At 43.3% G+C, this 25,166-nt stretch overlaps 1 protein-coding gene across 3 annotated transcripts; it reads right to left on the bottom strand.

Annotated features, from left to right (window-relative positions):
• Positions 1–894: 894 nt before the first annotated feature.
• On the bottom strand, positions 895–22,229 carry ITFG2 (integrin alpha FG-GAP repeat containing 2). Of its 3 annotated transcripts, none has more exons than XM_079991664.1 (12): positions 22,020–22,229; positions 19,579–19,674; positions 17,344–17,385; positions 14,697–14,871; positions 13,603–13,742; positions 12,994–13,142; positions 10,709–10,803; positions 10,007–10,060; positions 7,200–7,291; positions 4,665–4,782; positions 2,664–2,837; positions 895–1,264 (listed from the first exon to the last, which is right to left on the bottom strand). In XM_079991664.1, the coding sequence occupies exons 1-12, from the start codon at positions 22,191–22,193 to the stop codon at positions 1,173–1,175; spliced, it is 1,401 nt and encodes a 466-aa protein (XP_079847790.1). In that variant the 5' UTR covers positions 22,194–22,229; the 3' UTR covers positions 895–1,172. The 3 variants fall into 3 exon arrangements, with proteins under 3 accessions (XP_079847790.1, XP_079847791.1, XP_079847792.1); XM_079991665.1 differs by having other exon boundaries at positions 21,929–22,054; XM_079991666.1 differs by lacking the exon at positions 22,020–22,229 and adding an exon at positions 21,691–21,919.
• Positions 22,230–25,166: the final 2,937 nt, after the last annotated feature.

The raw sequence follows: 25,166 nt of genomic DNA, 5'->3' as shown, positions 1-25,166 counted from the left end.
AAATCCTGCTATCAGTAAAACAATCTTTCTAAAATCTAAATGGAGGCAAAACAATTGTTGCATAATGATCACCACTGGCCAAAACAGGGGTGTGGGGGCTAATTTTTGTATTATACGTAGTGTCACATATATGACAATTTACCTGCTAGACAGAACTGTATGTGGGTGTAATGAGGTTCTGCATCTCAGGTTACAAATTTGATGTCCTGGATAACAAGGGCTGACCTTGAGAAGCTGAGCGGTGATAAATATTTCTCACTGCCAGGGTGACATTTTTTCTGTTTTCATGAAGGAGGGTCTCAGAGAAGGAGAGTATCCATCGGAGGAAGAGGGGAGTTTCCATAGGGCTGGGAAGGTGATTCTACAGAAATGACTTGTGTTGCCTTTACAAGGGAAAAGAAGCAGAGATAAGCAATGCAAGAGAAACACCACCCAGCCTTAGAATAGAGGGCAACTGTTTTGTGGCTTATCAAAAAAAAATTTTTAAGAAGCTGTATAAGCAGCAATCAGTTGTTACTGCCAACTTTTGCCTTGCTCTTTGCTGGTGTTCCTGTACATAGAACTGATTAGTGGGTTTACATTTTTCAGCCCAAGGACCACATTACTTTGATGCTAGCCTTCTAGGGCCACCCACACACTCTCTTACACAGAATTCCTAGAATTTCATAGATTTTTTTTGGGGGGGGGTCTTTTTTAGAGAAATGCCTTTTTTGTTTCTCATAGCCACAGCGGAGGCATGGCTATCTGTGATGAGCTCCTGCACATCTCTGTTAACATATGAAGATCTAACTGGTGGGACTTTTTTTTTAAAAAAGGCAAAAGATTGCTCATTCCGACAATCCAAATACCGATCCAAACTAGACACATGAACAAACACATCTGTTTTCCCCTGGATCTTTTAAAATTGCCTTTATTAAAGTTTTCAGCAGATAAAGTGACTGATGAGAAAGTAACAACAGCAATAAGGAACTTGAGACAAATTGAAAAGGGCATTTCCTATTATGCTGACTTCAGTCAGCAGCTTCACTTGAAGATTCATGCTGCTACTCCAACCCCTTCATTCAGAGTCCTGGTTCTTAACAGTGCTTAATTTGCAGAGCTGTTCACTGTGTAAGTATATGTCATCAGCTCATAAGGTTTCTTGGGAAATAGGATAGCACCTGGAAGAGGATCTAGCCGTGGGCATGAACTGAGAAGGGCTGCTCCTCTGGAAAGTAGAGTGTCTTGTGAATCAAATCTTTGACTGCAGAAATATCATCTCCAGCTATGAAAGAAAGAAAGAAAGAAAGAAAGAGAGAGAGAGAGAGAGAGAGAGAGAGAGAGAGGGACTGATGAGAAGTACTGGAGACTAAGCAAGGTACTTAAGAATCAGTATGTGACTGGTTCTCCTATCAACATAATAACATATAAAAATGAATGTAAGAATTACCTCTTGTAATTCATATTCTGCCCTTCAGAAGTATGGCAGTGGTTTGTGGGAATCTCAGGCTGTATGCACAAGATTATCTTGCATCCAAGAGCTGGCTTTTTTTGCAGCCAACTGATCTAGACTTTATCTTGTGAACAGATTCAACCACTGATCTTTGCTGGACATCCAAAAGCATGCTCACTCTATTCACAATATTGGTTCTATGATATGACAGCAAAAGATGGTCACTGTGTGCTCAGTAACAGTCTTGGCATCCATTTCTAAAAGCTTCATGGAAAATTGGTATTTCATAGATTGCTGCCCATGAAATCTGTGCACAGAGGCAACATTCTCTGAATAACCAAGTGTTTGGAACAAAAATCAGGGGAAAGCTATTTCCTCATGCCCTGCTTCATCAATTCCTAGAGGCATCTGGCTCACTGGTATCACAAAAAGACTGCTGAGCTCCCAGCAAGGCAATTATTGTGCTCCATTTATTTTAGTTGCAGAGAAATGTTTTTAAGTGCACAGACAACACCTGTCCTCAGTTTAGAAGAAAGAGGCATTCCTGTTTTCAGGGGACGAAACCTAGGAAGCTGCCTAGAGTCAGACCAGGAATGTCTGCACTGACTGGCAGCAGCTCTCCAATGCTTCAGATAGTGGCCATTCCCAGTCCTACTTGGATATGCCAGGGACTGAATTAGGGACATTCTGTGTGCAAAACATGTTCTACCACAGTGCTATGGCTCTTCTCCAAATCCATATCCATCTCTAGAACTTCTGAATCTGTACCTACACATAGCACCCTGAGCCCAAAGCAGAATGGAGGATAGAGAAAGAGACATGTCTACAACAGATGAAGGCAGGGACCAAAATTGGAATGAGGAAGCCTAATTAACCCTAATAGTCATTTGTCCCTTGGGTGAATAGTGGAACATAACCCATATGTAGATGGCTCAATATTCAACCAGGGAACTAATAATACATATGCAGTCTGCTTTGTTAATTTAGCCCACTAACCTGGTTTTGAAAAATACTGAAATGTCTGTAAACATCTGTAAACAGCAGGAGGGGGGAGTTACTAATGCATGTTTTAAATGCCTTGCATAAATATAATAATAGAATTTTGCAATTTTAGGGTACAATTCTAAATCTGCTGCTTATGGTTCTTTCCCCTTTCTTTCATCTCTTTCTGTCCTATTTATTACAAGGAACACTTTCACCATCTTCAAGTTATATGAGGCTTGGGACATACCCACACCCAGCTGGAGTAGGAGATCTTTGTATTCGGAGTTACTCTCTAGTATCTTCAGCAAACTGGTAGATTCCATTCTCTCCAACTGCACATCCCAATAGATGTAGATCTTTTGGTTGAAACTGACGTACACCAGGCAAGGGCTATTGCAGCCTCCTTTGCAGGCATAGAGACCTAGAGAAGTGAAAGCAGCCATCAAAGGAGAGGGAACTCCAGAAGCGCATTAGTGAGATGAGGCACCACCCAGCTAAGATCCAGCACTCTCCAAACCTTAAGATCTCTCTTTACTGAGTCAAACAATTCCCCATAATTCTCATTAAGGAGGTTTGTGTGAGATGCAGTGAAGTGCATGTCCACATGCCTCTAAAAGCACTTCACAGATTCAAAATTCTACAATGCCTTAATATGTTGATTTCCCTTAAAGTTAATGATTTAGTTCAGATTTACCACAATTTATTTTAAACCCTACCACTGCACCATGCTCCCTAATCAAGTCTTGAATAGCAGACAGCAAAATGCCTGTGTTTGATGTGTAGAGTGTTCATAAACTTATTTAGCAGTGTTTCATTATTTGATTATTCTCCTTGTGAGTTGAAGTATCATATTATTTGGTGTCAGTCTGGCTGAAAAATGCTTTGCCAGCAATGTATTCACCTTGGCTCTGGCTTCATGGTAAATCTGCAGGAGATACAGAAGAGCCTTTTGCATATTCCATATCTCTAACAAAATGAAATCCTCTTCATTCCAACTTCCTTTCTTGTAACATGAATCCATTGCTTTGGGCCCAACCCTCTGGAGCACAAGAAAACAAGCTTGCCCATTTTTCATGGGACAGCCCTTTAGATATTTGAAGATGGCTATTCCTATCTCCTCTCACTCTCCTCTTTTCCAGGCTAAACATGCCCAACTCCCTCAACTGTTCCTCCTTAGGCTTGGTTTCCAGACCCTGGATCATCTTGGCTGCCTTCCTCTGCACACCTTCCAGCTTGTCAATAGCCTTCTTAAATTGTGGTGCCCAGAATTGGACACAGTATTCCAGGTGTGGTCTGACCAAGGCAGAATAGAGTGGGACCATTACCTCCCTTGATCTGGACACTACACTTAATTTGATGCAGCCTAGAATAGCATTAGATTTTTCTGCTGCTGTATCACATGGATGACTCTTGTTAAGCTTGTGGTCTACTAAGACCCCTAGATAAATTCCCTTCCTTTCATCTATAGCAGTCTTTCCCAACCTTAGGTCCTGAGACCTTGCTAGACTACAGTTTCTGCCATCCCTGACCCTTGGCCATGCTAAATGGAGCAGTCTAACAACTACAAGAAGAAAAAGAGTGCAAGGGGAAAAGCCTCACAGGACAAATTAGGATGCTCTGCCAGGCCTAATGGGCACATAGATGGAAGTTTGCATCCATCTAGCCCATAACTGTCTATTTTCACTGGCAGTAGCTCTCAAAGGTCTTGGAAGGTGTCTTTTCAGTCCTCCTAACTCTGGAGATCCTTTTTAACAAGGAATACGAGAGGTTGAACTAGGGAGAGTGCTGCTGAGCTCCTGTAGTGGGCTCACCATAGGTATCTGGTTCGCCACCAAGAGAAGCCAGTGCTGGACTAGATAGGCTTTTAGTCTGATCCAAAAGGGCTCTTCTTATGTTCTTATGAAAGCTGGATGTGAAACTCTATCACTGAGCTATGTCTCCCTGACTGAAAGTAGAAGAGTCCAGCAGAAAGCTTTTCTCATGAACATACGAAGCTGCCTAATAGCGAGTCAGGCTATTGATTCATCTAGCCCAGTAATGTCTACTCTACCTTGCAGTGACTCCCCAAAGTCTTAGTGGTCTTTCCAAGTCCTACTACCTGAGACCCCTTCACTGGAGATGATAGGGAATGAAGCTGGGACCTTCTGTAGGAAAAAAGTGCTCTACCAATGAGGTAGGAACACTTTATCACATATGATAATCAGTTATTTCCCACACCTGTGGATCTGCTGATAGGAAAGCAGCTCACCTGCACAGAAGGCACTCACATTTTCATCTACTTGGAACCTAGCCACAGTGCGGCCGTGGTCTATGATATACGTCTGTCCATCCCAAGCGCAGGCAATCACCTCCTCATGGCCATTTCCCTAAGGGTTCAAAATTTTCTGATTAGCAGAAGTTCCCTGTGGTAGGTAGAAATCCCATCAACCTCTGTGAGCAATGCTCATAAATGTTTTCATCTGGCCCCAGCTTGTCACTAACATTAGATAAAGGAGGTTGATGCAACAAGACAAGAAACTAGCCTAATGAATATAGCCAATCTAGATTCCTGGTTTTTTTATATATTAGGCTTATATACCGCCCTTCATCATAAGATCTCAGGGTTGTTCATGAGATAAAAAAAGATTCCCAAAGGATATAGTGGTCGCAAAACATTATGGGGAGTGGAAATAGAACAGTCAACTTTATAGCTCCCTGGGTCAACACCAGATATTCATGCAACCAGCTCTTTTGCTGGCTAAAGTTTACAGGAGCCCAAGGAATGGATTCAGAAGTACACTGTATTAAAACTAAGTAACTCAGCTTGTTCAGTGAGTGTATGAGTCATTCCTTGGAGCTTTATGAAGATGCTCTGAACTTTCTGAAGGAAAAGTGGTACGTAAGAGTCATAAACAAATGAATATAGAATCTCAGTTTAGACATTTGTCTTCTCATAAGCCATCAGAATAACAGAAATCTCTGTTTCCTGTAAGCGTTACTTGTTCAGACAAGTTCTCCAGGTACAAGTTGCTAAAATACCTCCTTTCAACCTTCCTTTGCACCATCTTGTTTAGAACAATACAACTGCCTCTGATGCTCATTCACCTAATAACAATCTTGCTTCCCCATCCCCTTACTGGGGCATCAGTTCCTTCTCCCCTGAATCTAGCAAGAAAAACGAAGTGGGAGCCAGAAAACTGGCAGCTGAGTGGGTCCAGTTTGCAACAAATCTCACCTCTGGGGTTAAAATTATGAAATCGGTGAAAATTTAAAAGGGGGAGGGCTTAGATCTAGACATGAGCACAGGGGCACAGGATAGTAAGTCAGAGAGGCCAAAACACCACAAGTCAAAACAAAACTGTCAAAGACACTTGAAGAGAAAGACTATATACATGTGTTTAATGCTAGAAGGCAGTGGAAGACAGGAGTGCCTGGCGTGCTCTGGTCCATGGGGTCACGAAGAGTCGGACACGACTAAACGACTAAACAACAACAATGCTAGAAGCCTCTGAGCCAAGATGGGAGAACTGGGGTGCTTGGTCTTTGGGGACAGCAATGATATAGTGGGCATAAAACAAACCTGGTGGAACAAAGAGAACCAGTGGGACAGAGTTATTTCTCTGGATATAAACTTTATAGGAAAGACATGGAAGGACGTACCAGAGGTGATGTCACTCTGCATGTCAAAGAGGGCATTGAGTCTACAAGCTAGAAATCCCACAAGAGGCAGACCCCTCCACAGGTGTGATATTGGGCCCAAAAAATAATTTAGTACTGAGGACATTCTGTTGTTGCCCTGATCAAATTGCTCAAGGACATCTTGAGAGGAAGAATGAATGCAAAGAAGCATCCAAAAGAGGAATTGTAGTAATGGATGACTTTCGCTACTCTCACATAGACATATGAGTTCCAGTCATGAAAAAGAGGTACATTTATTAGATACCCTAAGTGATTGTGTCATAGAATCAACCAGAGGTGCAGCAACCCTGAACTTAAATCTTGAGTGGTGCCCAGGAATCTGTGTGAGTTGTAGGTGTTGTCAAACAAAATGGGATTAGTAAAGCAAAGGAAGTCAAATCATTACAAAATGTGCAAAGTGATTCAAAAGATATTAATCTCATAGTACCACTCATGGACCTCATCTAGTGGTGATGAAGAGGGTGAACCAAGTCCCCTATGAGGAAAAGTAGCAGCATTTGGGACTTTTTAGTTTAGAGAAAAGACAAGTAAGAGGTGACATGATAGAGGTTTATAAAATTATGAATAGCAGTAGATAAAGTAGAAACAAGTTTTTCTCTCTCATCACACTAGAACCTGTGGACATATAATGAAGTTCAATATTGAAAGATTTAGCATAAATAAAAGAAAGTACTTCTTCACACACTTCACAGTTAAAGTATGAAACTCTCTCCCACAGGATGCAATGATGGCTTTAAAAGAGGATTAGACAAATCATGGTCTATCAATGGCTACTAGTCATGATGGAGGCAGTGCTCTGTCCAACAGTCAGAGGCAGCAGTGCTTCTGAATCCCAGTTGCTGGAAACCACAAGAGGGGAGAGTCGTCTTGTGCTCAGGTCCTGCTTGCACGTTTCCCACAGGCATCTGGTTGGCCCCAGTGAGAACAGGGTGTTGGAGCAGATGGGACATTGACCTGATCAAATAAGCTCTTCCTACGTTGGCAGGGGTGGTGGCAATCTCTCCTCCAAAGGAGGTATGCCAATAGCGTGAACCTGGAGAATCTGTCTGACTTCGTACTACTAAAAGCAAATGACCTGGTTATTGTAAGCTAGAACAGAACTCACTGTAACGTCCAGTTTTTCTAGAGCAAAAAGTTGGTGGTCAACCTGTACTGACCACAGTAGCTTGTCAGCTCCCTCCATCAGTTTCAGTGTCCCTACAGGGGAAAGAGAAAGTTAAGCAGAGTTCTAAACTAGCATAAAAGACAACCATTTTCTTCCATCCCTATGCTGTGCCAGAGTTTATATTAGAAACATTATTTTGGGTGCAGCAGATTCCCATCCCAATGTCTTTCATTATATCTGGCTTGACATGCACTTGATTTCATGTTCAGTACTCTGTGAGTGGGGAAGCCTGTTTTGACTTCCTTTTCATAGATAATTACTTAAGTTCAAGCTGTGGGTTGCTCCAGACATTTTAAGTGATAGCAATGAGGAAGAGGCATTAAGATGGTTTGCCTTGGAGTTAATTATGATTTACTTAAGTCTCAAATGGATGTCCTCCTCCATACGGCTGGTGGTCTTGTTGGGCCTCTGTCTCTCTCTGAAAATGGAAGATCAACTGAGCGCCCTCACCCAAAACATAGAAATAATTCATCTATAGAGGCAAGGAAACAGTCGGGTAAAAGGCTAGAGCTCAAGTGGTAGAAGACTCGTGATGCCTTCAACCAATCACAGGTGTTGAGCTCATGACAGAACACCTATTCTATACAAAGTGTACTTCTGCACAATGTCAGCCAGCTTTCCAAAGCGATGCGTGGCCTTTTATAATCTGGCCCAGGTGAGCCTTCAGTAGATCACTGTGACCAATCTGCAACACATTTTTCTAACAAGAACACTCACATCCATTCTGATTTAGATACCACAACTATAGCAGTCTATGAGGGACATGCCTTGGGTCTGCCTCCTTGTGATCTAACAACCCGTGGGGGATGGCGAGCAGATCAGCTAATCATGAGAGAAAGAGAGGGTGGAATTTAAGTTGAAAGCTGACAGTTTAACAGTCTGATAGCGATGGGTAAGGGCTGTCTCAGAGAGGGGAGCCAGGGATTGTCTGTGGGTTAGACAAGGACCTAGGTTAAACTAGGGACTTTCTGTTTGAGCAATTAAGATAGTGGCTATCTGTTAGAGTGAACAGATTGTGAAGTGGCTGTCAGTCAGTTAGGGACTGCCTAGATAGATAAGGTTCAATCTACCTGAGGGGAAGATCAGGAGGGGCTGAAGTGTTACGATATTCATTAAGCATCACTGTTGAGAATGCCTAAGCTACCACCTCTGTGAGTATAAAGAAATGAAGTTCCTCAGTTCCACAGTTGATTAGACCACAATATCTACCTACAGTTGCAACTGCAAGGCCAGCTACGCCTAGCCTGGTCTGAGCTCGATCAAGGGTCAATAATAAACTGTCCTGTAGCCAGGAAGAAAAATACCTGACTTAAGCATGCTTTGTCCATGCGCTTTCCAAGCCAATAGTGATGTAAGAGATCACACATTTCTGTGGTTTGTATGTTTGCTACAATTGTATAAAAGTTTTGTGCATCCTTTGCTTAGAAATAATTTTTTCTACTTTTCTATCCTTTGTCTCTCGTCATTGGCCGGGGGGGAGAGAGTTTTGGACTTTTGTTCCTATAACAACACCTGTCATGCCACCTGCTTTTGCCTCTGGCACCGAGATTACTGATGAGGCAATGCAGCTTTCAGGCTGAAAAAGGTTCCTCACCCCTGACCTAGAATGAGGCAATAATGCTACATAGGCATTGCCTTTTATTTCCAGAGCGTTCTTCAGTTGCCTCAAGATTGTATCCACTCTCTTTCCTTCATCTTCAAGTAGGGCAACTGTGACATGTGAATGATGAAACAATTGAAGCATATTGACTTCAACCTTCCTTAGTAAAATAGCTGTTATTTCAAAGTAACAGTGAGCCAAGATGACAATTTTCAAAATGCACACAATAGAATCATTCTAAGTGGTATGGCATGTGCAAGACAGCTTTGACAAAATAAATTAAAACGCTAGATAGAAATTAAATGCTGTCTTCCAAACTGGGGTGTTAAGTTTTTCAGTCTATATTCCTTCTAATATTCCTGGATGTGATGGTTCCACTAGAACATGGGTAGGCAAACTAAGGCCCAATCGCCTTCTAAATCTGGCACACGGATGGTCTGGGAATCAGTGTGTTTTTACATGAGTAGAATGTGTCCTTTTATTTAAAATGCATCTCTGGGTTATTTGTGGGGCATAGGAATTCGTTTATTATTATTATTATTATTATTAAAATATAGTCTGGCCCCCCACAAGGTCTGAGGGACAGTGGATTGGCCTCCTGCTTAAAAAAATTGTTGACCCCTGCACTAAAGGAAATATTTCTAAGCGCTCCTTCAGACAACCTATTTATTTTGTTCTCACTCTGATTTGCTTGCATGAAGCTTATACAGTGGTCAGACTATCTCCAATCTTTACTGAATGATTGTTCCAATTTGTTTATGGGGTGGTTGCACAACAATGAGAAATCATTCTGTTTTGTTCGTGGGATGTTTACATGTCTTCTTGTTAATCATTTGTTTATTCCACACCTTCCAATGCATTTCTCCATCACTTTCCTGTTCTTTTTAATTTGTTGCATTAGGGCAACAGAGCCCTTTAACCTGCTTTAATTGTGCAAATCAAGATTTCTGGCATGTACTTGAATCTCTCCTGCAAAATAGTGATAATCCGGAAGTACCTTAAGTAGTCTCCAGAATTAAAATGTCTTGAAACAGTTTCTGTTTTGGGGTTGATTGCTAATTTGCAGTTTCTTAACTATGAAAGCTATTTCAGCTCAGGCCCCAAATCCTTTGTAGAGATTCCTTTCCAGGAAACCAAGAGGGCTTACCATCCAAGGTGCAGAGTGCGAACAGACCTGAGCCAGCGTGCTTCTTGGAAGTCCCTGCAAAGACAGAACCCAAGTTGGGAAAGCAGCAGAGCCAAACCTTCGAGTGCACCATTTTGTTTCGATTACTGCCTAAGTGTTTTCAGCCCTCAAAATTACAAAGCAGAAAGCGTATGATAAAACTATTGTATTTTTACTGAGTCGAAAGTCTGGAAAATCCCCCCTCCACCCCATCTCTGAGGAAACAGGAGCCACTTTCTACCCACCCTTATGCAAACTAATGGAGGAAGGTGCTCCATTAATTGTTTAGATTGAGTAAAAGATGTGGTGGAAGCAAAATACTGTATGTGAAGTGCTCTGAACATTCCAAGAGTGCTATGTAAATTTTAAGTCAGCCTCTCTACAATCCGTTTTCACCCTGTGACATGCTGACTTTGTTGGGCCAAAGTTGAGAGGAGGAGGAGTGCTAGTCACAGGAGGAATGAGGCTGCAACTGTGCAGGGGTTAGAATGAGAATCCAGTAGAACAAAAGTATGTCTGTGTGAGAGCAGGTTTGGAGAGCAGCTGCACAGAAAAGTTCTAGGTGAGCAACCTGCCATAGGTGCAAAGATGGAACCTAACTAAACCATGCAGCCTTGAACTCTTCTCCACACAAATCCACTCTATTTCCTCATTTTTACTCAGGCCAGAATTTCTTCCACTTACCTCTGCCAATGCTGCCAATGAGGTGAGTGGAAACATTCTTGTTGTGAATTCTACCTGATGTCTGATGGAGAATGACATCCCGAACTGGGGCTTCCCTAGAAGAAAGCAAAGCCTGAAGGGATATCTGGTTGTGATAGCAGTAACATCTTGGAGTCTCATACTCTTAACTAGATTTGATGTTGTTAAGTGACTCTTGTCAAAATGTGGGTCTCCTGCATATCTGTAAAGGGGTAGTTGGGTAAACAGAAATAACATTTAAAGTGGATGAGTGGCAAGTCTTAGTAGAGACACAGAATTCTTTCCCTGGGTTATAGGTATGATAACCTTCTTTCTACCAAATCCCCAAAATATAAGTGTTAGGTTAGCAAACTTTTGTGTTGATGTTCATCTATCATTGAGCTTTGAAAAAGCATTGAGAATAAGCAGCTCTAAGCTTCCCTCTACTTCTTCACTGCATCAGCAGGTGATGACCCCTAAAACATTATGCCACCTGTTCTGATGCTTATATCTTTGTAAACCCAAGGTACTAATGGAGCTTGTGGATGTAATCTCAAAGTCTCTGTCTATAATCTTTGAGAATTCTTGGAGAACTGGTGGCGTCCCTGCAAACTGGAAGCAGGCAAATGTCCCCTTCTTCAAAAAGGGGAAAAAGAAGACCCAGATAACTACCAACCAGTCAGCTTGACATTGATACCAGGAAAAGGCCTAGAACAGATAATTAAACAGTCAGTCTGTGAGCACTTAGAAAAGGATGCTGTGATTACTAAGACCCAGCATGGGTTTCTCAAAAACAAGTTATGTCAGATGAATCTCCTTTCTTTTCTTTTTTTGATAGAGTTACAAGCTTGGTGGATCCGAAGAATGCTGTGGATTTAGAGTATCTTGATTTCAGTAATGCTTTTGACAAAGTCCCCCATGATCTTCTTGCGAAGAAGCTGGTAAAATGTGGTTAGACGAAGTAACTGTTAGGTGGATTTGTAGCTAGTTGACTGACCAAACCCAATGAGCGCTCACAAATGGTTCCCCATCATCCTGGAATGAAAGGAAATTGTTACAGTGGTACCTCAGGTTAAGTTCTCAATTTGTTCCGGAGGTCCGTTCTTAACCTGAAACTGTTCTTAACCTGAAGCACCACTTTAACTAATGGGGCCTCCTGCTGCCGCCACCGCATGATTTCTGTTCTCATCCTGAAGCAAAGTTCTTAACCTGAGGTACTATTTCTAGGTTAGCAGAGTCTGTAACCTGAAGCGTATGTAACCTGAAGCGTATGTAACCCGAGGTACCACTGTATTGTGAATTTCTATTCCCAGTCTCCTGGAGGACAGCCTCAACACTGAGATGCCTCCTCTCCTCTGACTGGACAGGCAGGGTCACATGTAGATCCTTGTTAGGAGAATTGTCATCTTCCACTCTCCAGACTGGCTGGCCAAGCAGGAATAAAACACCTCCCCGTTCATTGCCATTGCCACAGAAATGCTCCTTCTGGAATCCCACGCTGCCTGGTGTTTCCTGCAAAGATTCACTTGTAACCTCGTGGCTCCATGGAATGAAGATGGACATGAATAATGTTGGAGGCACAGTACCTCGCTCCCTGGGTAACCTCACCTCCCAGTATTCCATAAGGAGATATGGTCCTATGTATGTCTCTCCTAGCGTGATGGGTGCTGTCAGTAACTATGCCAGTAATTATGGCCAAGTGATGTCTGTTTGGGCATAACATTGCCTGCTATTTTATTCCTTCCGCTTCCAAAATTCTTGCACCCGGGTCCCATGCTTAAATTTAAAACATAGCAATATGGAAAGTTTCTTTAGTTTGGCAAACACTCGTAAAAAGTGAAACAGGGGAATCCCCACAAGTAGATTTTTCTATCAAACTTCTAACTGACTGAATATTACATAGCCATATAGTCATGATTTTGATGGCAAAAAATTGTTCAGGCTTTGTAACAGAACACTAAATAAACCCAAAGGAGGCATTCAGCTAAACAGTTCTGTTAGCTCAAGCATTATTATTTTTCTGCGCTACACAACTTCCCGCCCACTCCTCTCCCTGCATGCCTTCCCCGATCTTTTCCAGAAAGTTGGGGGAGAATCCAGAACATAATTGAGGGGAAATGTGGGGAGAGCAGGGGAGAGGAAGTTTCCATGTGCAGTCCAAAGTCCATTAGCAAAACTGTTTAGTTGGATACTGCTCCAAGCCATTTTAATCATGAAGCTGTTCCTGAAGCTCCATAATGTAAATAGGGACTGTCTTGCTCTGCCCCACTGGATTCCAGTAGTCTCACCTGCTAGCTGCTGAACTGTCTATCCTCTCTGTCGGAGACTGCTGCTCTGCTTTCCAAGTACACAGTAAGACTGCATAACCACACCCAGGCTGGGACACCATCATCTCAGGAGAACAGTCTGAGCCTGGATTTACAGATAGGCTATCCACCTATTTTAGCCAAGAGAGAGAAAATGGAACCCAAGTAACTGGTTAAACCACCACTTGCCTTTGCTGAATGAGCTGACTACCATGCATTTAAACATGTCACTGTCTCCCCTATTCCCAAAAAAGCCACCCCTTAACCCATCTTTCTTCTCCAAGTACCACTCCATTTCCCTTCTTGCTACCTTTCAGCTCCCAACTCCTGCAGCATGCTGCTCACACCTGCTCTCTCAGTCCTCTCTCCTCCAGTCCTGTCCAGTCTGGTTTCTACTCCCTCCACAGCACTGGACCAAGGAGGTAATGAATGCTTTTCTAAAAGGATGGTCCCAAGGTGTCTGAAAGAGGCAGGAGCCCATTCCTTAAGAAATCCTCATTAGATCCTAAAGACCTGAACTATAAGCCGATTGTAAATGGCCCCTTCCTGGGCAAAGGCACTCTTGGATGAAACTGATTTTCAGAAACCTACCTGTCCCTCCAGCAACCACTTTTTGAGTAGCACCAACTGTCCTGTGATATTCTCTGAACTCTCAGATGTGTCTTCCCAGCGAAAGGCTCGCACCACACGGTCTGTATATCCCACCACCAATTCACTCTTTCCATCTCCATCTGCAGAAAGCAAAATACAGCTTAAGGCTTGTGTGTTGGCAGAATGCCGCAATGTGCATATGGGGATAAGGTGGGTGGGGTGGAGAGAGACCGAGAAAATAAAAGGTGGGAGTGGGAAATGAGATCCTGCTGTTTTCTCCTTTGGTAACTTTTAAATGGTAGACACCAACAACTCACCAGTAGGTGGATAGCTCTCACTCAGCTGCTGAATACCAACCACTTTCATGAAATCTGCTCCTTAAATCTTACAGGCCTAAACCATAGCATCTTAGCTATCTATGATTTACTCATAAATGAGCTGAAGGACCTCTCTAACAGTTTAAAACACTGGGGAGCCATAGTCGAACTTTTCTAGTTTTAAGGGATGGTTTGATCATGACTGCAACACTGGGGGGGGGGGGGGAGCCCTCACTGCCATTTCAACTAAAAATAAAATAAATCTTTCCTTAAAAGCCCCTAGTAGAAGAGTTTGGAGTAGAAGAAGAGTTTGGATTTGATATCCCGCTTTATCACTACCTGAAGGAGTCTCAAAGCGGCTCACATTCTCCTTTCCCTTCCTCCCCCACAACAAACACTCTGTGAGGTGAGTGAGGCTGAGAGACTTCTGAGAAGTGTGACTGGCCCAAGGTCACCCAGCAGCTGCATGTGGAGGAGCGGGGAATCGAACCCAGTTCACCAGATTACGAGTCTATCGCTCTTAACCACTACACCACACTGGCTCTTACAAGTGCTTAATTTGCATTATTATTTCTGCTGGCTGAGATTTGGTCTTATGTTTGTTCTTTCTCTGTCTCAAGCTGCAGAAGAACACTCATGGCTTCAGAAAGACAGAGAAGTTCTTTGGGTTTTTTTCTTCTTCTGCTTCCTCATTGGCTTGTGTCACTTTTCCCACCCACTCACACTGAATTTCCTATGCTCTATGAAGCCCTTGCACTCCATGTTGCCATTGCTCACCAATGTCACTAATCAGCATTACTTTGGTGTTGGCAGGAATGTGCTGCTTGAATCCAAGCTTCTGGTCTTCTGCTGTTGGGAGTTCATGGTGGCCTGAGGCATCAAGGTGCTTGGTGGACGGAGTGAGATCAAAGAGATGAAACCACCCTTCAGCACTCACAGCAACAACCACATTCTGACAGAGAAATGTATGGATAAATAAGAGGTGGTAAGAAAGAGAGGGTAGCATGAGCAATGAGGCAACTGACACTCATAACGATAAGCTCCATGCATTAAAAAAGTGTTGGGCAACCCCATAGGCAGTGATGGAGAACAAATTTATTAATGATTTTTAATGACACCCCATAACTGGAGTTCTCTGGACTGCTTACAATAAAAATGTTAAAATACAATCAAAAAATAAAAAGGCAACATCAAATTAGGCGGCAGAGAAACAGCAAGACCTAATTGTGGACAGGCTTTAAGGTTCAACCTTCCAGGTAATAGTGCTTATTTATGTATTCATTCATAGGCATTAACATACCACTTAATATTTTAAGTATCTCCAAGAAGTGTACAGTCTAAAAATAACAAAAACACAACCTAGAACCAGTAAAACAGCAATATAAAACGACACAAAATGAAAACATATAAAACAGTCATTATTAAAGCGGAAAATATTTATTGCATATTTACTATACACAATTCCCTTCCAAGTTTATCAGTGACAAAGCATGTATAGAATTTAGCCTGTGCTTTAGTAGTCTCTTGTTTCATAAATCATTTATAATCTGCCCTTAAAACCACAGGGCTGCTCATCCTGCTCCAACACACCCAGTCATCCAAAGCTCTCCTGATCCTGCACCACCACCCCATCATTTCTTCCCTACGCCTCAAACTGCCTCACCTCTCACTTCCTCCAAGTTCCCCCTCTAACTCCACCACTGGAACACCTTCCTCATCCCCATTCCCTACTGTAATTAATTTAACGGACATAATTGCCTTTTCCCCTTTTTCTACCCTGCCTACATTTCTCCCCGCTTTCTGTGCCAACTCCTTTGTGTCTATTTTCTAGATTATAAGACCCTCAAGAAAGGCGCTCATCTTCTAAAGTGCCTTGTTATTTACAGTATATAATGCTGTATCTGCTGTGGCTGCTCCCAGACCTTGGAACTCCCTCCCTAGAGAAGTTAATTGGCTCCCTCCTTGTTAGCCTTCAACTGAAGGCCAACTGAAGGCCAACTGAAGACCTTTTTATTCCAACAGCCTTCTGAGAACTGTTGTGAGTAGCTGGACGTTGGAAGGAGCTAATCCCTTTCATGAGAATAAATCATCCTTTGGGTGAGGTAATCATAGATGCAAGGTCAAATGAGCCAGTTGCTGTAGTAACGGCTCAGAGCCCTGACTTTATCTGTGACTGATGTATGTCATCTAGTTGTACTGTTCAGTCTGTCTTGTTTAGTGGGTGTGGGTTAGAGCAACAGTGATATTCTATATCTGTATGTATCAGTAAATATCTGTATCTGAAAAGCCTCCAACTTTTCCATGTATAGCTTTGTCCAGAGCTATTTGCTGAACATATTACCGTATGTTTCGCTCCATAGGACGCACCGGACCATAGGACACACCTTGTTTTAGAGGGGGGGAACAAGAAAAAAAAAATCTCCCCCTCTCTGCTCAGCGCCCTTTCAGCAAAGCGGCAGGAGAAAGGGAGCCCCTTCCATTTCTCCTCCTGCTTGGCTGAAGGGGCGCTGCGCAGCTCTCCCTCTCTGCTGAAGCCAGGAGAGTCTGGCTATCCCTGAAGCCTGTGGAGCACAGCACGAGTTCCCGCTGTGCTCCGCAGGCTTCGAGTTCCTTTTGCTGAAGCCAAGAGAGCAAGACTCTCCCGGCTTCAGCGAAAGGAACCCGAAGCCTGAGGAGCGCGAAGGGAGAGCTCCCTCAGCGCTTTGCTATTGCTAAAGCCAAGGAGCCTGCATTCACTCCATAGGATGCACACACATTTCCCTTTAATTTTTGGAGGAGAAAGAGTGCGTCCTATAGAGCGAAAAATACAGTACTTCTACAATAGTAAAAGATTTGAACCTTACTCTGTTTTTGTGTGGTGACTGGTACTGTGAACACTTCCAGTGTGTGTGTATCTTATATCAAATTCCCAACAGAACTGATTGTTTTTAATGAAGAGGTTGTTGCTGCGCTGTTCTTATTGTAATTATGTTTTTAACAAATCTCATGGCTGTCTGTGTGTGTGTGTGTGTGTTTTAATGGTTGGGATTTTCCTTTGCTTTTAGCTGTTCTTATTTTCTGTAAGTCACCTTGAGTCCCTGTCAGGGAAAAAGGTGGGCTATAAATTAATTATCATCAATATGCAACCCTTATTTCAGTCTCATTCTAAGGTTCAGCATTGTTACGGGGAAGTAATTCCCAATACTGTATTTCTATGGAAATGTACATAAGATTTCAGTGTTTATTCCCAACATTTTCACAACAGAATGAAATATATCACTTTTCTTGCCATTTGACAGAGGCCGACTTGTTCAATGTTTGAGCCCAATGTTGTGGAACTCATTATCCTTCTTCTCTCCGAGAATTTCAGGAAGAGTTTGAGGTTATTTAGTAGCATATCAGCAAAGAAATAGCACATAAATACAAGCTGTGAATATTTTTTTACCTTTCCTTTATTACATACATCCCCAACACCAACACAAGTAAGCTGGAAGAAAGACAGAAAGAATTTTTTAAAAATAAGTATAACACTTTTCAGTTTAAAAATCCTTAACTAACAAGAAGGGAAAGGTGGTAAAGACAGATAATCAATGCAAATAAATAAAACTATAAGCACTAAATCCTAATGGAGCCTTACTCCAAGGACAAGCAGCCTTACTCTCTGCCATTTTTACCTGGAAATCCTCTTTGAGACAGTCAGTCAATCAGCTACAAATCCACCTAATGGTAACATTGTCTAACCAGCATTTCTTTGCAAGAATATCAAGGGGGACTTTGTCAAAAACCTTCCTAAACTCAAGTTAGTGATGGTCTGAAGGTATATCAAGATGGAGACAGGCCAGAGTTTGCTAAGTCCCTATCAGATCCAGTAACAAAACAATTAAATGGCATCTATCAAGATTGAAACTTGAACTGAGAAACCTGTTTTTACACCAATATGAATGCTCAAGAGATGGCCTTGGAGGAGTCACTTTCCATACTCAACTTAACCCCTTCAGACCCACGGCTACTGATGGTGGGTGGATAAATATTCTGATAAATCACTTGCTACCTTCCAATGAATTGTTCTCGGCCCGTCACCTAATCTAATCATTCAAGCCCCAATCTCATGTCTTTCAATGGACTCTGGAGGCTTCAGTTTGGCACTCCAAGTTTCCTGCTCTACAGCGCAGATGAGAGGGAAAGGCAGCAAATGATGGATTAATAAAAAATACTTGGAAAGGTAGTGAATGAGAGGGAAAGTCCAAATTCCTGTGATGACTCTTCTAGAAAGAGGTCCCCAGTTGTTCTACAGGTGGTCATTCATAACTGGGCAGTGAAGAAACCCAGTGGAATAATGAAAACAGAATCTGAACGGCAAGCAGGAATTCAAACCATTTTAGGAGCTTCCCTAGATTTAGGAGATGGTTTACGGTGTAAATACCTGTCTAATTATGAGTAGAGAGGCAGCATCAATGCCTATGCCTACTCTGGAAATATGTTTTGAACTATTATTTTCCAGAGTTGAGCCCTGCTTCTACCTTGAATAAGTGTCAACTAAGAGACTGACTGTTCTGAATAGGATCCGGAAGGGATCTAACACTAATTAGAAACACCAAATGTTTCCCTTGGTATCCACTCTTGAGAACAAAGCATTTTGGGATTAGTTATGTGACCAAACTCTCACCAGTTTCCTTAAAAAATGCTATTTTTGGGCTGTGTCTCCAAGTCATGCCCACCGTATGCAGTCAGTCATTGTATTTGTGTTCAATTTCAGGTGGGAGACATCACACATTATCTGTTAGCCTGCCCCTTATATAGAAATCCAAGATGACTTTCTGAAACCTTTATTCACACAACCTTGGCAGAAATTGTTTGGTTTCTTTTGAGTGACGATAATAGCTTTGTAACATGCCCTATGAACTAGCGAAGGGGGGGGGGGGACCAGGAAAAAGGAGTTAGATAAAATCGCTATAAACTGTTGTGGTAATTCAGAACTTTAATCTGAAAAAAGCTGGATTTGAGTTTGTTGGTGTCTGTGGACTGCCTCAAGTGTGGTGGACTCTCTTTCATTAGAGGATTTTAAACAGGTTAGATGACCATCTGCAAGGGATTGTTTAGCTATGATTCCTCAATTGCAGAAGGCTGGACTAGATGATCCTTAGGGTCCCTTGCAACTCTCAAAAATTCTTTGATTCTATCTATCAGCCTATGTATGGCATCTACAGTGGTTCCTCGCAAGACGAAAAGAATCCGTTCCGCGAGTCTCTTCGTCTTGCGGTTTTTTCGTCTTGCGAAGCAAGCCCATTGACGGCTTAGCGGATTAGCGCTATTAGCGGCTTAGCGGATCAGCTGTTAAGCGGCTTAGCGGATCAGCTGTTAAGCGGCTTAGCGGATCAGCTGTTAAGCGGCTTAGCAGATCAGCTGTTAAGCGGCTTAGCGGATCAGCTGATAAGCGGCTTAGAAAAAGGGGGGGGAGGAAAAAACCCCACAGGAACTCGCAAGACATTTTCGTCTTGCGAAGCAAGCCCATAGGAAATTCGTTTTGCGAAGCACCTCCAAAATGGAAAACCCTTTCGTCTAGCGGGTTTTCCGTCTTGCGAGGCATTCGTCTTGCAGGGCACCACTGTACTTGGAAACTGCACAAAGGTCACCAGAGGTAGAAGAATTCAGAGGACTACAAACTTCAATTTCTACTTACCATTCCTTGACATAAGCGCACATTCCAAGGCTTGCTTTCATCGCTCTTGTATATGAATAGTTTTCCACTAGTGTCTCCCACCACTAGCTCATTTAGCTGGAAAGAAAAAGAACTGATATTAACAAGAAGGCGTTTCCCTCCTTTGGTTTTTAATATAGTTTTACTGCATTTTATAACATAAACAAGAACAATGGTGCTGAAATAGAAGGTGATGAACCCTTTCCCTGCAAGCCAATTTTGTGATCAAAATGATCTCATTAGGATGACCCCACTTCACGACCACTTTCTAATAAATGGCAGAAGCAGAAACTAGGGGCCAGTATTCCTAAGCCTGGTCTGTCTGAGGTTTTCTGAAACTGTCTACCCTGGTGGGGCTGCCAGCAAAGGGCAACAGCAAAGAGAATGGTCCCTTTAGGGGTGGCACTTTGGGGGTGGAATGAGGGTGTGGGCCAGCCCCCTTGTACTCAAATTGTAGTTTTAAAGGAATGGGTTTTAACTTGGGTGCAGGTTGTTTATTGGTGGAAGTGTTTTAAATTGTTTGTTAGTGTTATATGTTTATTTGTATATTGTATTTTTGTTTGTATTTATTTATTTTAATACGGCTGGTTAATATTCTGCAGCCTTTTAAATGTGTTTGTGGAAGGGTTTTTTTTTTTTAAACTATTTACTGGTGGTTTCACCTTGTATTTTTATCCTGTGGACCGCCCTAAGATCTTGTGATGAAGGGTAGTATATAAATCTAATTAATTATACAGTAATAATAATAAGTACTCTCCTCAAGACTATTCTCATGCTGCCAGTTGCAGGCACTGAGTTTATGTAAATCCTGCAGCACAACTAATCTGCTGTTAGCACTGCAGGCTGAAGGAAGCCTGAGGGAGGATACCTTAGGTTTTACAAGAAAACTCAAAGCATTGGCATCCCTCAAACTCCGGGACAAGCCACTCTGAGGGGCTGTTTACTTTCTTTTTTGAAAATACTTTTTTATTCGTTTCCCAACGTTTACCCAATATTACCACATTTTTTGCCAATTGTAGATACCACTTAATATCAAAATAATTCCAAATTTATACAATGTAATCAAAGTGGTTTCCCGTGCTCCTTGATCATTGTTTGTTGTCCAGTTCTTACATTGCTGCGGTTCTCATATATATATACATATATATATGTGTGTGTGTGTATGTATGTGTGTGTGTGTGTGTGTGTGTGTGTGTATATATATATATATATAAGTGCGTGTTGTCTTTGCCCATGGAGTTTTCTTGGCAGGGATACTGGAGTGGCTTGCCGGTTCCTCCTCCAGGTGGATCACGTTTGGTCAAAACTCTCCACTATGACCTGTTCATCTTGGGTGCCCTGCTCGGCATAGTTCATAGCTTCTCTGAGTTCTTCAAGAGCTGGACCATAAAGAAGGCTGATCGCCGAAGAATGGATGCTTTTGAATTCTGGTGCTGGAGGAGACTCTTGAGAGTCCCATGGACTGCAAGAAGATCAAGCCTCTCCATTCTGAAGGAAATCAGCCCTGAGTGCTCACTGGAAGGACAGGTCGTGAAGCTGAGGCTCCAAGACTTTGGCCACCTCATGAGAAGAGAAGACTCCCTGGAGAAGACCCTGATGTTGGGAAAGATGGAGGGCACAAGGAGAAGGGGATGACAAAGGACGAGATGGTTGGATAGTGTTTTCGAGGTTACCAGCATGAGTCTGACCAAGCTGCGGGGGGCAGTGGAGGACAGGAGTGCCTGGCGTTCTCTGGTCCATGGGGTCACGAAGAGTCGGACACGACTAAATGACTAAACAACAACAATCAAAGTGGTTTCCCGTGCTCCTTGATCATTGTTTGTTGTCCAGTTCTTACATTGCTGCGGTTCTCATATATATATACATATATATATATATATGTGTGTGTGTGTGTGTGTATGTATATGTGTGTGTGTATACATATATATATATATAAGTGCGTGTGTATGCATATATACATATATATATATATATATATATATATACACACACACACACACACACACACACACTTCTAATTACAAATTCAGTTGGCACATTAATCATTCGGATAACAGCTGCGTTTTGGGCGACTCCTCTTCGCGTCAGTAATACCTCACCTAACTTTCCACAGGATTTCAGATGAGGGGCTCTTATTATTTCCCCTTTCTCTGCGTGCCAGTCTGAACCCGTCCCCTTACGAAGCCCTCGGCCCGTTCTGGAGGCTCCTCGGCGCGTCTCCTCCGCTCCCTCCCAATCTCTGCCCACTTCAGTCCCTCCGCTGAGAGGACTGGAACTGGCGGGGCTCCGGGCTGAGGAGGGGCTTGGGCCTGCCCCGCGAGCGCGCTCCTACCGCGTCGTTGTCGGCGTCGCCCAGGCACACGGCGCGCGGGAAGAGGCTCCCGCCGAACTCCAGCGTCACCCGCCGCACGTAGCTGACCGACCTCATGGCGCGCCCCGCACCACAGAGGCCCGAGGCCTTTTGGCCAGAGCGGAGGCGTGGGTGGTGGGGGCAGCCGCTCTAGGACGCGGTGGACAAGCGAGAGCGCAGTAAGGGAGCGCCGTTCGCGGAGGGAACGCGCGTAGAGATACGCCGATGGAAGAGTCGCCCAACTCATGCGTGAAGGCAGAGCTTCCTGGTTCCTTCCGCCATTTTTGTGGCTCGCAAAACGGCTGTGCTTTTGATACTGCAAATTATAATACCCTGTGGACTGTCCTTCTGAAAATTGGCTGCACAGATAAATTTGTGAACATCATTCGGCTCCTCCATGATAATATGACAGCAACAATCGCAGATTACAATGGCTCTCAAAGTGAACCATTCACAGTGGGATCAGGTGTTAAACAGGGTTGTGTTATTGCCCCAACTCTATTCATTATTTTCATTGCCATGATCCTACACTTTGTTGAAGGGAAACTCACCACTGGGGTAGAAATAATCTACAGTGGTACCTCGGGTTACATACGCTTCGGGTTACATACGCTTCAGGTTACAGACTCCGCTAACCCAGAAATAGGACCTCGGGTTAAGAACTTTGCTTCAGGATGAGAACAGAAATCGTGCTCTGGCGGCTTGGCAGCAGCAGGAAGCCCCATTAGCTAAAATGGTGCTTCAGGTTAAGAACAGTTTCAGGTTAAGAACGGACTTCCGGAATGAATTGAGTACTTAACCCGAGGTACCACTGTATCGAACAGATGGAAAGCAAGCTCTTCAATCTGAGCAGGCTGAAAGCAAAGAGTAAGCTTACCGTAACTTCCGTCATAGAGCTTCAGTATGCTGATGACAATGTAGTGTGTGCACGCTCAGAGGATGACCTCCAAACCATCCTAAATATCTTCACAGAACCTTACAAAAAGATTGGCCTGTCGCTCAACATCCAAAAAACCAAAGTGCTGCACCAGCAAGTACAAAATAACCCCTCTGCAGCACCACAAATTCAACTCAATGGTGTAACATTGGAAAATGTCCATCACTTCTCCTACCTAGGCAGTTATCTTTCCACAAGGGTCAACAGTGATGCTGAAATCCAGCATCACCTGAGCTCTGCAAGTGCAGCTTTCTCCCAATTGAAGTGCAGAGTGTTTGAGGACCGGGACATTCGCAGGGAAACCAAAATGCTTGTTTACAAAGCTATTGTACTACCAACTTTACTGTATGCTTGTGAAACATGGACCACTTATTAATGCCATCTCCAACTCCTTGAAAGATTCCATCAATGGTGTCTCCAAAATATTTTACACATCACTTGGAAGACTGGCAAATTAATACCAGTGTAAGAAGCAAAGATCACCAGTGTTGAAGCAATGATTCTTCAACATCAACTTTGTTGGACTGGTCATGTTTTGCGGGTGCCTGATTATTGTCTTCCAAAGCAACTATTCTGAACTTAAAAATGGAAAGCATAATGCTGGTGGTCAACAAAAGAGGTTTAAAGATTGTCTCAAGGCAAATCTAAAAACATCTAGTATAAACACTGGCCTGCGAGCGCTCCAGTTGGAGAACAGCCTTTACCAAAGGGGCTGTGGACTTTCAAGACGCTCGAACTCAGGACGAAAGGGAGCAGCATGCTAAGAGGAAGGCACGTTTGGCAAACCCTCACCGTGATCAACTCCTGCCCGGAAACCTACGTCCCCACTGTGGAAGGATGTGTGGATCCAGAATTAGCCTCCGGTCACTTACGGACTCACTGTTAAAACCGTGTTCATGGAAGACAACCTTACTTGGCTACGAGGGATCGCCAAAGAAGGGTGCATCTGTGACTGGGACTTATAAAGCTAGGACTTAAAACATAAGAGTTCAGATATCCTACCCCTTCTTCTATCTAAATTTCAATCCGAGTTTGAAATTTAAAAATAAAATTTGAAAAAACACCACCACGATATAAGCTTTATTGTAGGAGAGTGATAGACAGGGGTTGTCCCCTGCACCTTGACATATGGTTGGGTGGGGAATCAGCAGCCGGTCAGAGGTTGTTGGACTGCAACTGGGGCCATGCTGCCTGGGGAGCTGATGGGAGTTTGAGCCCCACAACATATGGTGGACCACATGCGGTGCCCTAATAGACTGTGGCTTCAGCTGAACACAGGATGTGGCTGCAAGGAGGCAGCAGCCTGGTGGGCTCAGGCCAGAGGCATCTGCTTTCTTCAGTCAGATGAGCTGTATGGTTAGGGACCAGCCTTTTAAGGGGCAGATGTGGGGTGAGCACTGCTTTTCTTGTTGTTTAGTCATGAGGAGGGATCTGGGCAATGAGTTATGCTGGGATGCTACCCAGCAGGGCTAGCCTAACAGGCAGAAGGGCCTTTGGCCCTAGATTTGAGCCAGGCACCCCTTACACCTAAAAAATAAGCAGCCCTTGGTGCCTGGTGATGACGACTGGGTGTTGGAGCTGGGTGCATTCACAAATGCTCCACGTATGATACCTGTCTGCAGCTCTGGCTGGTGGTAAGGGAGTTGTTCTGTAGAGCTTGTAATATGGGGTTGAGTTCCAGGAGCCCCCTATCTATTGTTCCTGACATTTGGTGGGGGGGGGGAGAGTTAAGTGGCGGCGTATGCCCCTCTTCCTCCTGGTGGCACTTGAATTCCCATCTGCTGCTTCTCAGGTGTGTGTGTGCTAAATGCTTGGGTTCAATAAATGTTAAGATTTAATTTGAGCTCATTGTGTTAAAACAGGATGGCAGACCCGTTTGCCTGAAAATGTGTGCTAGACTCATGTGTATTAGGCCAGACCTAATACACATGGGGAACAAGTGAGACATAATCTTCTTCAGATGTTGCTCCTACAACAAAGATGAAAGAGGAGCTAGTATAAATCAACATACTCCAATTTAACCCAGGGGAGATTCTCCCGCACACTGCCATCCCATTTTCCCCACTCAAAACCGAATGGACCCCAATATTTCATCGATTCTGCAGTAAATTATGGCACACCACCATACACTCCAGTATTGTGCCTCCCTCCCTCACAGCCCCATTACACAGCTGCATAAGTGTAATGATTTTTAAAACATTTTTTAAGGGATGACCAGTATAATTATGTAGGATGGGGTTGGCAGCACAGGTTTCCTTCCTCAGTTCGTGTTTTTTTTTTTAA

This window comes from Podarcis cretensis (assembly GCF_951804945.1).
Source record: "Podarcis cretensis genome assembly, chromosome: 9".
NCBI classification, from domain to species: domain Eukaryota; kingdom Metazoa; phylum Chordata; class Lepidosauria; order Squamata; family Lacertidae; genus Podarcis; species Podarcis cretensis.
This window is presented reverse-complemented; position numbering and strand designations above follow the sequence as displayed.

What these genes read in the sequence shown, in the direction of transcription:
- ITFG2 (XM_079991664.1), bottom strand. Translation starts at nt 22,193, where the DNA reads ATGAGTTGGGCGACTCTTCCATCGGCGTATCTCTACGCGCGTTCCCTC. An exon ending in AGTGGTTGCTGGAGGGACAG is followed by an intron (nt 13,143 to 13,602) that starts GTAGGTTTCTGA and finishes TGGCTAAAATAG; the next exon opens with GTGGATAGCCTATCTGTAAA. An exon ending in CGCACTCTGCACCTTGGATG is followed by an intron (nt 7,292 to 10,006) that starts GTAAGCCCTCTT and finishes TTTCCCCTGTAG; the next exon opens with GGACACTGAAACTGATGGAG.